At 26.0% G+C, this 16,331-nt stretch overlaps 3 protein-coding genes across 5 annotated transcripts; all 3 read right to left on the bottom strand.

Annotated features, from left to right (window-relative positions):
* Positions 1–90: 90 nt before the first annotated feature.
* LOC122631925 (probable chitinase 10) lies at positions 91–568 on the bottom strand. The gene is made up of 2 exons (XM_043818156.1): positions 424–568; positions 91–266 (listed from the first exon to the last, which is right to left on the bottom strand). The coding sequence occupies exons 1-2, from the start codon at positions 490–492 to the stop codon at positions 105–107; spliced, it is 231 nt and encodes a 76-aa protein (XP_043674091.1). The 5' UTR covers positions 493–568; the 3' UTR covers positions 91–104.
* Positions 569–819: 251 nt separating this feature from the next.
* On the bottom strand, positions 820–2,900 carry LOC122631892 (cytochrome c oxidase assembly protein COX18, mitochondrial). Its single transcript, XM_043818099.1, has 6 exons — positions 2,156–2,900; positions 1,834–1,971; positions 1,598–1,745; positions 1,401–1,525; positions 1,206–1,316; positions 820–1,115 (listed from the first exon to the last, which is right to left on the bottom strand). Exons 1-6 carry the CDS (start codon positions 2,756–2,758, stop codon positions 921–923), a joined length of 1,320 nt encoding a protein of 439 aa, XP_043674034.1. The 5' UTR covers positions 2,759–2,900; the 3' UTR covers positions 820–920.
* Positions 2,901–2,919: 19 nt separating this feature from the next.
* LOC122631769 (DNA-dependent protein kinase catalytic subunit-like) lies at positions 2,920–16,222 on the bottom strand. Of its 3 annotated transcripts, XM_043817851.1 has the most exons (15): positions 15,728–16,222; positions 15,474–15,655; positions 15,212–15,374; positions 15,003–15,121; positions 14,542–14,934; positions 14,243–14,418; positions 13,878–14,131; positions 11,164–13,799; positions 10,933–11,088; positions 7,275–10,801; positions 6,683–7,211; positions 4,261–6,561; positions 3,454–4,150; positions 3,121–3,326; positions 2,920–3,049 (listed from the first exon to the last, which is right to left on the bottom strand). In XM_043817851.1, the coding sequence occupies exons 1-15, from the start codon at positions 15,852–15,854 to the stop codon at positions 2,972–2,974; spliced, it is 11,544 nt and encodes a 3,847-aa protein (XP_043673786.1). In that variant the 5' UTR covers positions 15,855–16,222; the 3' UTR covers positions 2,920–2,971. The 3 variants fall into 3 exon arrangements, with proteins under 3 accessions (XP_043673786.1, XP_043673793.1, XP_043673803.1); XM_043817858.1 differs by lacking the exons at positions 15,003–15,121; positions 15,474–15,655; positions 15,728–16,222 and having other exon boundaries at positions 15,164–15,352; XM_043817868.1 differs by lacking the exons at positions 15,003–15,121; positions 15,212–15,374; positions 15,474–15,655; positions 15,728–16,222 and having other exon boundaries at positions 14,243–14,396; positions 14,542–14,660.
* Between the last annotated feature and the right edge of the window lie 109 nt (positions 16,223–16,331).

Below are 16,331 nucleotides of genomic sequence, written 5' to 3'. Positions count from 1 at the left end.
GTACGCTCTCATTTATTTTATCTTTCGAATAATTTATTTGCTTCTTTTTAATAACATATTTACATATGCAACGTGCGTTTCTTTAAAAAAAAAAAAAAAAATCATTATCCTCGATTATTACAACCTTCCCGATTTTGCAAAGGATAATCGCATGTTCCAATCGCAGGATTAAATTCGGTGCCAGCACCGCAACTCAATACAAAACAACCACTGGCATCGCATTGTTGATATTTAGTACAATCACCAGGATACGGCATAACTTGAGCCTAAAAAAACATAATTTATTTTTTTTTATTCAAACAAAATTTAAATATCATCGTTCGATATATTATTTTAAAAAATATATATTTTTTCGTACATTTTAATAATTGATTTCTTCATTAAATGCATAAAAAATAAAAGGACTTTAGAAAAATCACTTACCATTGAATACTCAAATAGATATAAACTCATACAAAGGAGCGCTAACAATAAAGCAGCGTTAAACTTCATCTTGATTCGTCCTTTGACTCACAATCGTGATTAAGCCTTCTCTGATCAAGGAATGGTCTTTATATAGAGACACGGAAAATAAGGAAAATAATTTATCATTATTAGAATTCACTATCATGTAAATTATTTCTTTTTTTTCCGCGTTATCGATCCTGTTTTAATTGCGATTGGCTTACGTTATGAATAAACTTTACGATCGACTTTATAGGTCGCACTTAAGATCAAAGGTGTAGTAAATACTTATATTTTTAAAATAATGAATATACTTGCCTTGAATATAATATAAATTAGAAAGATCGTACGAATGATAAAGTAACAGTATATGAGTAGAAATCATTTCATGTATATTTTTTATTCAATATTTGTGTTAAATTAATATATATTAATACTATTTTCACAACTTTCTGTATATCTATTTTATGTATCAATCATTTTAACTTTCTCATCAATTGTGCTTCAAAATTTATTCTACTCTTTATCTTCTCATATAAATAACTATATGGATGTGATAATTCTGATTCAGTTTCTGGAATTCTTGTTAATCTGCGAAATTTTGGTGATATCAACAAAAGTTTTTGACACAGACTAAAAACACTGCTTGTCATCCAATATAAGCTCAGAGACTGAAATAAATTAGTATTTTTAAATATGAATGAATTACCAATTAATTAAAAAATATGATTCTAATAAAATCATTTTTTTTTATAACTTACAGAAGGTATATATGGTGCTAGAGGTATTATTGCAAGTGCTACTAATCTAAAAAAAATAAAGAAACCTTTTTGCAGTCGTGTAGGTTCCCTTAATCTCATCATGACTGCAATCTATAAGCAACAATTGTAATGAAATTGAGATTTTAAATAAATATATTAATAAATAAAATTATTAATAGTATATCAATATCTTACCTCTATATTAACTAAATTTGTTAGACCAATCAATATAGGTAATATAAAAAAATGATCTATTTCTGCCAGATTTAATATCCAACCAAAACCACCCGTTGTGAGTTCATTATAAATCTCATAAGCATCTATTTCAATAAATAAGAGTTTAATAGATATACTCAATAATGTTAATTATAAAAAATATTATTCTCTCTTACAAATATTAGGTTCGGGAAACATATAACACAAGTTTCTGAGTGAAAACGTTAATAGTATCAATATTGGAACTTCTATATATAAGAGAAATATGTTTTTCATTGGATGACAATTATCTCTAACAATCAAGTCCTTCCATGCTTTTCTTACCTACAATAAATAGTTATATCATCTTACTAAATATAAAGAATTGTACATTTATGCAATAATAAAACATATTAACAATAAAATTACATACCGAACGATTATACATACGCCTTGTATACTCTTCTGACCATTCATATCTAAACATGTCCTCTTTAGATTTCCTTCTCAAATTTGTAGTAATACCTACCATCTCATGTTTTAAATTTTCTAGCTTAGCATTTATATTTTGCTAAAAATAATGATATAAATATATTAGTATGATTGTATTAATATCATGTTATATCAGCAGTACTTTGATATAACTTTATTTAATTATAAATAACAATGTAACTTTAAATGACAATGTAACTTAAACACTTAGTTCGAACACTTTTTAAAAAAGTGTATAACACAAAATGTATATAATTAAATACCTGATATACTGATAATGGTAAACTAATGGTTAATCGTAGTAAACTAGTTGCCAATACTATAGTTGCCCACCATGGTAAACCTGTGTAAGTATGTAACCATACTAAAGAATCTTGAGTAAATTCCACAGGTGTACTTCCAGATATAACATATATTAAATTAACATAATTCGTATACAAACTATCAGTCGCTCGTTCGAAAAAACTTGATATTTGTCTTACATTAGAACAATTTCGTGTAGTAAAATCACTTTTGACAAAAAGTGGATTTGTTCCAAAATATGATGATTGTTTATTTATGACGTTACATACAGACGTATGCGTGGAAATAAATTTACATTGTTTTTGATATATACTATTTTGTTTAGTTCTACTAATTGTTAATATATGATTAGTTTGATTAGAACGTCCTTTTGATATTCCATTATTAACAATATCAGGAGAATGAATCAATTGTGTCTTGAAATGGTTATTGATATTAACTAATGAATTTTTAAGAGAGGAATATGAACTTATATAAATGGTTTTATTATTGATTTTACGAAATATACAAATACTATTATGTAAGTTTGTAATATGCGTTACACAATAGCGAAAACTTATCATTCTTCTGGAAATATTAATATTTTTTAAATGCACACTTTTACACTCGCGTAAAATTTTTTGAGGTTAGATGACATAATACTATGTAAAATAGTAATGAATTTTATTTAATGAAAGATAATATATTTAAAAAATTAATAAATAGTAATATATAAAGCTTCTTATTCTATTAATATATTAAATTTTATTAAATTTATTTCGAATATTTAGATCGGTTTATAACCATGGTTTCCAACCAACAAAGGTACGGCCCAAAATATTTAAATCTGTCGCTTGATCTAATAAACATTCAACCTGTGAAAATACATTCATGAATATACACAATATTGTTGAAATAATTATTAATAATGAAAAATAAATGTTACTTGTTCTTCTGCTGTTAACTTATCATCTTTCATATTTAAACGAATACGTTTAATGCCATCATTGCCATTAACTATTACATAGTATCTGTTAAAATATTGATCACTATATAGATCTTTCAATTGTTCCAAAGTTATTATTGATGGCTTATTGCCATTCAATTTTTTTTCCACAATATTTATTCTTTTCTGTGGTAACCACTTCACATCTATAGTTTACACAAATTAATTAATGTACAAATGTATAACTTGCAATTATAAATATATATATGTATGTAAAAATTAATATACAAATGTAATCTTTCTATATTTACTTAATTATATACTTCTATTTACCTGTATTCACTTCTTCAACTCTTTCCAAAGCTTTATTAATACTTTCTGTCCAATTTAAAGGTTCATGTATAAAAACATCTAAACATGCAAGAATAGTACTCTTATCACATTGCAAAGCTTTTAAAACATGAATCATTGTTGCTCCAAAGAGGTCTTTTTCAGTAAATGGTTTTAAAAGTCCAAGAATTTGAGGTGTCAAGCGAAATGGCATAAGTTGAGGTATCATTGAATCAATCCCAGCATCAAAAGCTTGATCAAAATCGACACCTAAACATTTCCCTGATCCAATCGAAATTAAAATATTTGATAAATGACGATCTCCAATACCCAAAATCCAATGTACTGCACACATTGTGGCATAGCTAGTAATAAAATTTCGTCTGAATGTTATAAAACTTTCCGGCGATGGACATAATATTACGCATGTTTTACGCAATAGATCCCATTCTGTTTTAGCGATCAGTTTATTCATTCTTGTAGTAACTGCATTAGCATCATATTTTAAAGTTGCTTCTTTATATTGTACTGCTAACTTTCCAGAAGGCCCAGCCTTTTTAATCCATGCAGTGTACTCTGCTTCAATGGTTTCATAATAAGAATATTTATTTTTAGGAATAGTAAAATAAATTAAATCATGTAGTGGCCTAGTATCTTTAATCCACTGTATAAGGCCTAATGATGTTGACAGTGGAATTACCTGTAATTAAATTAATGTGCAATAAATTGTGCTAAATTATCATTTTTTTTTTTTTTTTAATTTAAGAAACATACGAAGTACCTATAAAATTACATTATAAATCTACATACTTGATAAGTATCAATAAATAAATGACGTTGTTTACAAGCTATGTCATTATTCAAAGTTTTATTTATGATTGAAAAAGTTTGTTGTAATCTTTGATCAAGTCTTAAATCTTCTCCAAATTTGTTTAAGAACATATAATCCTTTGCATCATCTCCTACTATAGTAATCCGAACTGGTTTACGTAATGATTCCATAATTTTTACAATTGGTTCTATTTTCATAATCTTAATATGATATTGAGGCATGGGTTTTCTATTGCCTGTATATTGCCCTGGTACTTCTAAATGACTTTCATTAAACTCGCATAACCATGGACTATAATCTTTTAATAAAATACTGATTTTTCTTTCTTTAAATGATTGTTTCAGAACTTCATTTAAAGTTTTCAAATATTGACGAATTTCTTTTTCGTCTTTCATTTTTTCTAGTCGTGTTAAATTAAATTTACTATTTTTAAAGATACCATAAATATTTCCTGGTCTTGGTTCATTTTTGTTTTTTCTTGAAGATGGATAAATCTTTTTCAATAATATATCAATTGCAGTAGCTGTGCCCTTGGACAAATTTTTCATACATTCATGAAGATAATATTGTAAATATGCTTCTGGTTGAACTACATATTGCATTGCCTCAAGAAATTGTTCTAATTCTCGATTATCGTACAAAAATTGTCTGATTTTATACATTCGCGAATCATTCATAACAATCGGATTTGTTTGTATTGTTAAACGAAGAGTATATATAAGAGCATTTGGATAATCTTGAATAATTCTTTCAATAATCGGTATGATCAAATCTGCTATTGATGTCCCAAGATGAGAAAATAATTGTGCTTGCCATCTCAAAAATAGCCATGACTGAATTTCACTAGTGTTGTTTATAAAAATCTCTTTAACTTCATCATTATTCAAATACTGATATTTCAATAAACAAGGAAAATAATGTGCTGCATCTACTGAACCATAACTCATTGCTTTCAATGTAGAATTAACAAATTCTTTAAAAAAATTAATATTATTAGAAAATTTACAAAGTTGATCATAACAATATTTTGACAAAATAAAGTAACAATCTTTTGTATTTCCAATGCTACAACATTCTTTCATTTTATTGAAGCTATAAGATTCCAACAGATTTCTTATATTCTCAATACTGTTGTATTCAACACATAGTTCTTTTAAAATTATGTCATTTTTAAATAATATATCGGCAAATTGTTCATTTTCATAACTTAATTGTACAAATTTCGTAGCTAACATACTTATATGTTGTCTAGTAGCAATATGTAGCAAAATATCTAAATTATTCTGGTATAATATTTTATGTGAATATTTCCAAGAAAAAACATAATAAGATAATTTTTTATCAATAACTGATTCTTCTTCTCCTTTTAGATATTTAAGTCTAGCTGCAGTTAATATATATTTATGCTTACTTTGTGGTAAACAATTATCAATTTGTTTCAGACAGTAAAAATGTTTACTTGCTATAGACTTATTTCTGTGACTTATAGACATATTAATCATATCAAGTGATAATTGATAAGAAATATTCTGTAATTCATTAATATATTTATATTCTTCATCACTTTGTGTATCAGTTTCCATTCTACTTTTTATATGTTTTATGTACAGAGGTGCAAAGTTTGTCCTATATAAAATCAGTTTATCCCATAAGAGAAGATCATCTTGCATTGAAGGAATATTCTTAGACCAAAATCTTAGTAAATCTTGTACACCTTGAGTAGTTTCTGAGACTTTCAAATACTTTAAAAATAGGTCAATATCACTAATTCCATGCAGTTTTTCCAACTTCTTTTTTTTAAGTTGAACTGACAGTGGATGTAGGTGTACCCATTCTTCTCTTAGTTCATCAAGTGCAACATTTAGAAAATCATGAGCAACAACTTGTTCCTCATTTATAAAAAATAAAGCTAATTCTTCTCCAAAATTACGTTTGATATAACTTAATTTCTGTTCGTCTTCAAACCAACGATTTAACACTTCCTTAAATTCATTGAGTTCTAGATTTTCATCTAAAAGTAATGATTTGTGTACATACACCTGAAACATCCATGGAAACAACCAATTTTTCCATGTGTCATTCCATATATTTTCAAGATTTTGATCTAATTTATCATTTATATATTTATTAATTTCATCCCAATCTGACAAATGACTCAAGCATTCAAATAAACCTTGGAGACAATGTTCTTTAATTAATCCTGTTTCTACTGTATAGACAGTTTCATATGCAGATTTTGCTCTTATCCAATCAGATGTAACTTGTGCAAAAGATGAGTCCTAAAATAAAATATTGCTTTTGCGTAAATAACAATAATAATAATAATAATAAAATTTCAAACATAAAAAAGAAATATGTTGAAAAATAAAACAGTTGCTGTTATATTACATAATTTAATACCTGTAAATGTTTATTATTAATTTTATCTCGGAAAATGCTTAAGACAATGTCAGTTTCATTCATAGATTCATAAAGTTTAGCTAATTGTATCCATTTATTAGTCTGCTCATCAATTTCATTCTCAATCAAATGTATTCTTTTTGGAGGAGGTGGTGTTTCATCTGAATAATATATTAAATTTTCTTCCAAAAGAAGTGTAGCAATGGAATTAAAATTATTTGCCTTAGAAATCTTTGCTGTAATGTCAGGAGAACAATCAATTACATGACATGTAAACATTATTTCTAACATTGCAGCCATGAGAGGAGAGCTTCCTTGACAGTTACATAATATTTGCTTTAAGATTGAAATAACATCATTAATGACATTTGTATTCTGTTGAATTTTAATAGCTTCTATAAGAGAGCTAAACATAGTAACTGTTATATCTTTACATATCAGTTGATCCTTTTTGATTAAATTTTGCAGTGATTCAGTTAAATCAGAAAGAGTAATTTCAATATCAGGAAAATCGCCAAATCTATACTTCCTATAACAAGATTGTAATGATATACTCTTAATATTTCTAGTATATGTATATAGAAATATTTACCTGCATAACTTTACATTGTTCCTTTGTCTTATTGCTTCTTTCTTTATCATTTCAGCATGTTGTACATTTTTTGTCATTTCTTTTTGTTTTATGATATTTGCAACAGCAGATGAATTGGCTAAAAATCTTCGTGATCGTTTATTATCAGCAGGTTGTAAAATCTTGGATGTTTGTAAATTCGTATTGTATTCCATGTCATTTAAAAACATTTGGTTGGCATGATCTTCATCCAGGTATGTTGGTTCAAATTTTGGATCTTCTGTTGCACGAAATTTTACATTGATGTTACTATTTGGAGATGATGTATAAAAATAATCAAAATTATCTGTTGAAGATATTGTTTGAGTAAATACTTGATTCATTTGACTTGCCAATGAAGGAGCAAATAATGGTGCAACAGACCCTAAATTTTTTATTTTCCATGAAGGAACAATTTCATAATCTTTATAAACACAATTAGTTAAAGGATCAAACATTTTACTTTTATATTCAACTGTCTTTGTTAGGAGATGCAACATTGTAAGTGATATAAATGGTAGAAAAGCATCTTCTGTATTGGGTGAATATATGTTTAAAATTTCTAACAATCTATCTGTTGTGTTATTTGATAAATTGTTATCTTCTGTCCAGAAATTTAATATCTTAGTTTGCAATTCTATAGCTGGATCCAATAAACCTCCAAGTAGAGTTTTTTTACTTAGATACATCAACTCTTCTATCTTATCATTATATGGAGTCATTTTTATATATCTATTATATATATTCATGAAGATTTTGTAAGCTATCTCCCTATATTCCGAAAAATCATGCTTTGCATATGGAGAAACCAATTTAGCAAGTGGCAAAAGATCCACTGGTTCTAATATAATAACTAATGCATGTATAATTTGAAGTGCTATTTTTTCACAAAGTGCAATTCGGTTTTTTAATATATCATGGAATTTTATGTAATTAAGTTCCTTTATGATTTGTTCTTTAGAAAGTTGTGGAATTATTAACAAAAATAATTCTAGACAAATAGCTTTTCCCATAGAATCAACTCTGGACATACTTAATGTAATAAATTCAATATACTCTATGGCTATATCTGGATAATTCTTACACAGAGCCTGAATACATCTAATTTGTCTGTTTTCAAATTTCATTTGCATCTGTCTAAAAAAACTTTGTAATTTTTCACCAATGTCATGTAATTTAGTGGAATAACTTATATCATGTTTAAAAAATTTAAATATTATCCCAAGAGCTTCACAACTTTGTAAAACCATTTCTTCATCTTTTCGCCAATTTTCAACAACTTTTTGTAGAAATTCTAGAATATCATCTCTACAAATAATTTCTGCATGCATATTGTTAGCTAAACACATTAATATCAGATGAATTGCTGTTTTAGGTGCATTTGTCATTATTTCATTTAAATTTCTTGGAACTTGTAAACATGGCTGCCAAACTTGAACCATCATTCTAATAATATTAACATTATGTTTATAAATTGCTCTTGATGTGTTTTCATCATCAGACATTAATACTTTTTGAACAAGTTTTTCAAATAGTTTTTGGGCCCATACTTTCTCATTAGTTTCATTAGGTATGGCAACTTTATGCCAATCTATTAATGTCAATACAGCATCAGTAATAATGTAATTCAACTTGTTTGTGCTTAAATATGAATTAATAGTAGCCATGACTGGAAGAATAAAAAATTTTGCATAATGTTCAAACAGCTGTGAGGTATTCAATATAACTTTCAACATAAACAATTTAATATTATTATTGCGTTGAATTAACATAGAATCGTGGAAACATTTTAATGATTTAGGCAATGAGAGATTATCTTTGTCAGAAATATTGTAAATTTCTTTAGATATCATATGTATTAACACTCCACAAATAGATGGCATACATTCATGATCATTCAAATCATCAGACTCAAACAATAAGCTCATACTTTCTTCTTTGTTACTATTATTAGATTTACGGATAATATGAGTTTCATTTAAATCATAAGCATTCAAATCTTCATTGAGTGTTGATTCAGCTATATTGTAGCTATAAATGTATGAATAATTCCTTTCTTTTATATTATATTGTTGGTTCTCGGATTTTTTTATATTAATTAGCTTTTTTCGATTTTTAGAATAATATTCAATAGTTTGTTGAATGTTGTATTTTTTATCCAAATCAATAATATTTTCCCATATAAGCATATTTTTACTTCTATTTTCACCAAATACACTCACATATGCTTGTTCTTCATCTTTTAAACTTACAATTGTTATGGAACAGTTATATGCAGAACATTGTAATAATCTCATAATTTCCTTATGTTCTGGATTATCTGTCCTCAATGATCGCACGCGAAAAGTGCTTGCGTATAATCCTGATAAAAGTTCTTTACCAGTATTCACGTCATTAATAGCATTTCTTGTAATTGTGCTATCAATACTAGTTATTTTTAGTATATCTATTTTTGCAAACATAATAGCAACAAGTTCATAACATCCAATTGTAGATATAATAAGTTGTTGTTTATCTATATTATCACCTATAAGATCTTTGGTAATAATTGTATAAATATCTTTAATATTGTTTTCATAAAATTGCTCAATTTCAGTTATGTTGCAAAACTGAAATATTGGTAAAAGAAACTTTTGCAAAACGTCAAATCTACTAGAGCTATCATTCCCAAAACTGTTAAGATCCATAAAATATTTATAACTCATTTCTAATGATTTTAAAGCACAATTACTAGGAATAGTATTAAAATATTTTTTCATACATTCTTGTAATTTTTCAGTGAACAAATATTCACCACCACCTGCAGCAAAAAAAATTATAGTTTCAAAGACTATTAACGATTTTGTAATAGGTAATAGATTTAAGAGCATGTAGAAACAATTTTTAATCTTCATTGCATCCATACTATGCTTAGAAAATATATTTTGCGATATCGAAAGTCTATCTTTTCTTAATGTGTGCAGAATTGTAACTAATTCAGGTTTGTATGTGGATGACATATCTGTTAAACACACAAGAAAATTTTCTAGAAGTTTAGTCTTGTATTCAATATCTATTTTTTCTGTTGCAAATTCTTTTAGAATCCATTGATAAAAATATTCTGACATATTCACAACGTTTATAGGATGATGCATTAAATGTACAGAAATTCCATATATGTTAATTAGTTTCTCCTTTCTGCTTTCAATATTATTCACAGCTCTATTTAAAATAATAAATTTTTTTATGACTGTAGTTACTAAAGATTCTATATAATCTTTAAATTTATTTTTGTGATGCTGTGTAAATAACATTAATTCTTCTAACATAATTAATGCAAAAGATGCGTTCGTTTGTAATAGATCTTCAAGAATTGTCATAGTTTCTTCTATATCTTTTAAAATATATCCAAAAATGATATCTTTAAATGTACTCAAAAAATATTCCCCATGTGTTATCTCTATAGAATCTAGTCCAAGCAATATATCATTGTTTCCAATTAAATATATTAATTTTTTTGTCATTGATGGCTGAAATAAATTTTTAAATTAGGACAAAAGAATAAACGATATTTTTTTTAAATATTGTGATAACATTATTTCTAAGATACTTATATATCTCTAAGATAATTATGTATTCATATTATAAAGAAATTATTTACCTTACAATTTGTAAGAAATAATTCCATCACACTCTGTAAATATTCTATTATTTGTGAATGGAAGCTGACACAAATCAAAATTCCATCTTCTTCCTTTAACAAAGAGTTAAAAATATATTCGACATTATGTTCTAAATTTTCGAAAGTTTTTTGATCCTGTAATAAACAATATGTGATAAATACATGTTATGACTTTAAGAATTATAAAATAATGTTTATATCAATGCTGACCTCACACAATTGAGAAAGAATATTACAATTTTCTAATATAATAAGACCTTTTACATATTCCTTGATTTTTGTAGATATTGTATCATTATTTCCATGTAAAGCCAAAAAACTAGTACAATGTTTCATTACATAACTTTCTATTTTTCTTTTAAAAGAATACTGTAATGATTCATTCATTTTTTGTACAAGTACTTGCAGTAATTGTTCCAATAATAATGGTAATTGTTCATTTATTGTAACATTTCTCATGTCAAATCCTAATACTTGTGGACATATTATACATTTAGCTATCAATTCAAATAGTTCTTCATTGAAAAAAAAATCAGGTATAATATTACTATTTAAGTTGAGAAGAATTTTAATAAAATCAAATATTGTCATTATAATTTTACATTGTAATATTTGTAATTGTTCAGCTTCTTTAGAAATTACTATTTTATCTTCTGTTTGTATCTTAACTTTCAATAGTAAGTGTATAAAATTTTTTATATAATCGAAAATAATATCTTTCTCAGGATTTATATCAGTGAATAAATAATCCATGTTGATTAACTTTTTGTTTATCAACCACATATAACAATCCAAACTCTTCAAAAGCAATAACATATTTTGAAAGGAAACATCTTCTTTTGGTTTTAAATCTTTAAGTATTATACAATTAATTGCTTGTATTCCATTTTTCTCAATATAAGATTCAATAAATTCTGTTGGTGAATCATAAATAAAAAGACATTCAGAAATCTGGACAAACAATTCCATACTCTTTTGTCTGCAATTTGGATCCAAAGATCCACATTGGCTAAATAACCAATTAACAGCATCAGTTAATGTTCTTCCTGTAAATACAGATGGTTTTCTACATTGTGGATTATCTTCAGTCAATAAATCTGCTTTAATTCTTATGACTTTATTGATGTGGTTAAGAGCATTATGGATTGAAACATCATTACATTCCTCTAAACTTTTAATAAAGCAATATAATAGCTCTAACCAATATATTGTAATTATTTCTTCATGTTCACGCATAAGTCTATAAAGATGATTAAAAGCTGTAGCTGCTGCAATGCGTTTGCACTTAGAAGGGTGTATTGCAAAATTAGTCATTTTTTTAATGATACTATGGACATGAATATTGAGTTCGTTCGTCCTTGATAATTGTCTCAAAGACCAATTTGTAAATTCGGCTAAGCATAAGCCAGAAAATTCTCTAACAGATGACTTTCCATTATTACATAGACCATCAAACAGTGAACTTATAAACAAATCGGTTACAAGTGAGTTGGACATAAATTGTGAACTCAACCAATGTGACAATTGTATCATTAGAGGTTGAAAAAGTTTCCATACAACTTCATCTGAATCACAACTAAGATCAAGTAATGCTGGATATAATGCTTCATATAAAGTAGCAAAACGATCTATATCTTCTGTTAAATGTTGTTTTGTTTTACCAAGAATAAATGAAACCATTTTATGAAGTAATTCACTTGCAATTACTTTCGTACGTCTATCTCCAGAACTTTGAGCTAATGTTATCAATCTGGGAAAAATTTTATCAAAATGAAACTCTATCCTCAAGTCTGGAAAAGACAATATACATTTCAGTAAATCTTTCTTATCCCAAGTTGATCCTGTGTTTAAAGCTCTTTTATATACAACATCTAATAAAACATCAGAATCCAATGAGCCAAGGAATAAAAGGATTCTTCTTTGAAGACTTTCTAATGTGTTGTTATTATCAATTAGAGTTATATGCTTTACAACTTTTCTTTCAGACTTTATAATATCCTGTAATAATTCAGTAGAGCTTTCATTGCTTTGTAAAAATAATTCTAAATTTGGTATTATCTCTAATAAGAAATCCTTTGTATCTTCTCGATTTAAATGAGATATCCATTTTTCTAAAGTATCTAGTATAACAGAAGCAAGGTCAAAATCATTCAAGCTCATCATAATAGCAATTTTAAATGTAGGAATCGTACGATTCAATACGTTTGGAACGTAAGTAATTGGCATACACATAATTAGGTAAAGACAAGCAGTGAATAACTCATTGGAAAAAGAAATTATCTGATCTAAAGTATTTATCAAGTATTTATGCACTAATTCTCGTATTTCTATATCATTATTATCTTCATTATCCACAGTAGAAAATACTTCAGAATTCTTTATGATTGCATGAACTAATTTGTAAAATCCTGATATCAAAGGATATCTATAAGACATTCTAATAATTTCGTATAAAAATTTATGTATTGTATTTTTCAACAGAAATGGTTCTATCTGGTCAATTATATCAATCATAAGATCCACCATATTAAGAAATATCCTGAAATCTGTTTCATTTTCTGCAGTTTGAGACAAAGCTGCATCAGAAAGAATACAGTCTTCCTTTATCTTAGTATTTAAATTTATTTTAGTTATTAACATAATATAGATGTTTATTAATTTATCAAACACTTGTTGTGCTATTAATATTTTTCCATATTTGTATCTATCTGGTTTCAGCAATTCAGACCACAGAGGTAAATAATTCTTGTAACAAATTGGACATTCTGAAAGATTATGAAGCTCACGTTGCAATTCAGCATCAATCTGTAATGTGTGTGAGCATGTCCACACAATTCCATCAAGAACTATATAAAATTAGAATATAATAAAATCTAAGATTTTTATATTAATTAAATTAAAAACATATACATACATATACTTACTTATATTATAAAGAAATTCATCTAATAATATCTTATTTATAGAAGCAATATTAATTATAGTTTTTATTAAAGACGAAATTGCATAAGTTTTACGTATCCCAGAGAAATCAGGATATCTTTTAATAGAGAAAATACTAATCTTTATCAGAAGTTTTATTTGTCCAATGGACACATCTGATACATGAAGAAGTATTTCTGATAATGCTTCTTGGTAATCACTGATATTTTCAAACTGTGTATTTTCCACATCCTCTCTGTAGTACAAAAAAGAAATATCTCCGATTTTTAAAATTATATACATAGTTATAATATATATCTATATTTATAAATATATTTGTTGTTAGAATATAATAAAAACTAAATACCTCAAACACAAAGGAACTGTACAGCGAGCAATAAGTAAATACATATCTTTAACATCATTACTAAAATATTTTTTACAAGGAGCAGCCAATTTACTAAATCCATGTACTACAAGTCTCAATGAATTTGGATCTAATACAGGATCCATTAGTTGTTCTTTAAGAAGATTTTTAAAATACTGAAAATTTACATACCCATACACACACACACATAGATATGTATATATAAACATACAAATGTTATTTAAATATATATTATTAAATATTAAAAATGAAACATATTATATATAAAAATTTATTACCAAAAACACTGTTTTATTTTTTTCTTCATCACCAGATCTTAACATAATTTCAAGATTATTGTAATAAGCTTTCAATGCTTGTTGTCCACACTGCCCATTTGCACTTTTCTCTTTTGTTAAATTAGTAAACAATTTATGCCAATATTCATAATCATTGTATATAAATGTAGAAAATAAATTCATATGTTTTGATAAAAAAATAATTGCTGCTCTCATGATATGCTTTTTTGCTGGATTTTCATTTGGCATGCTAAGATATTTGATCCATTTATATAATTCTGCATAATATTCTGAATCTATTTCTTCAGGTGCACAAAGATTATTTAAGATATTAGTAAGTACTTCTAAATAAATTTGAATCTCATTAGGTTGATTTTTTAATGCAGGATTATACTATAAATATAAAAATATATTATTAATATTATACACACATAGAATATTCAAGTAATAATGCATTATACCTGGCTTTTAAAATCATTAAACAATAATATAAAAATATCATTTTTATATCTTTGCAATTTTGAAACTTGTGGATGATACTGTGCAATTGTACCAAAAACAGAGAAGATGAAACTTCTTTCTATAATAAAAATATACACTCTCAAATAATTTTTATATTTACCTTATGTTAAATAACCATATTGTTTTCAACATGTTTTAAATAGCATACCATTGATATTAAGTTTATAGAATTTAGACATAAACTCTCCAATTGTTTCATCTAAATTTAATTTATTTTCTTCAAATGTTTCTATTAATTTTTTCAAAGTACTGCAAGCAGCCCTTTTAATATATACAGAACAATGCATAATAAGAGCCAATTGACAAATAGCCTAGATAAAACAAATAATTCACAAAAACTTTACTTTAAGTTATGAACTTACAATATATAAATTATTAATTATTTTACATATATAAAACCGTATTCTTACTTTAACTTGTAAAATATATTGATGAAATATCATATGAAAATTTTCTATAATAAATTCAATTATTAAAAAAACTTCTTTAACCACTTTATCAAAATTTCTTCTTGATACTGGCCTTTCAAGCTCATTTTGGAGGAAAGAGAGTAATCCTCTTTCACTATTAAAAAGATTCAATAATGCTTGTTCTATGGAAAAAAATTTTTGATTTAAATAAATTTTAAATATGTTAATATTGCTATATATTTCTGAACACTTACTGCTCTCATCTGTTGTTAAACTTTGAAAGTATTTACGACTATCCTTTAAGAAATCTACAAGATCATCAGTATTATTTTCTTGTGTACACCTTATAAAAATGTCCATAAATGATGTAAACGACTCCATATTTAGAATTCACCAAATTATCAAAATTATATGCATAGATCATACTATATCATTTTACACCATATAAATAGGTTATAAAATGTTTAGCAATTTCGTATGTATATAATAAATATTACAGTAACATCTCGAAATGTAATTGTAATTAATTCACATAATAAAGCGACAATGTATAAATTGTCTCACAAGCAATAGATTTTTTAATGTCCATAAGGACTGTCACTCGAGATAGAAAATATAAACATAACCTATTTACAATATTACATGTCTAATAACATTATTTTTACTGACTTGACACTGCATAATAAATAATATTTCTAACACTATATAAATTCTATATGTAGAATAATTCTATTTTTACATAGAAAATCAACTTAAAAAAGTATCTACAAAAAATATAATAATGTCAAAAGATAAGTTTGTCACTTAACGAAAGATGTGAAATTCTAACCATATCTGCGCACATATATAAAGTGATGT

This window comes from Vespula pensylvanica, chromosome 1 (assembly GCF_014466175.1).
Source record: "Vespula pensylvanica isolate Volc-1 chromosome 1, ASM1446617v1, whole genome shotgun sequence".
NCBI lineage: Eukaryota > Metazoa > Arthropoda > Insecta > Hymenoptera > Vespidae > Vespula > Vespula pensylvanica.
Note: the sequence above shows the minus strand (reverse complement) of the source record. Positions and strands in the feature narration are given on the sequence as shown.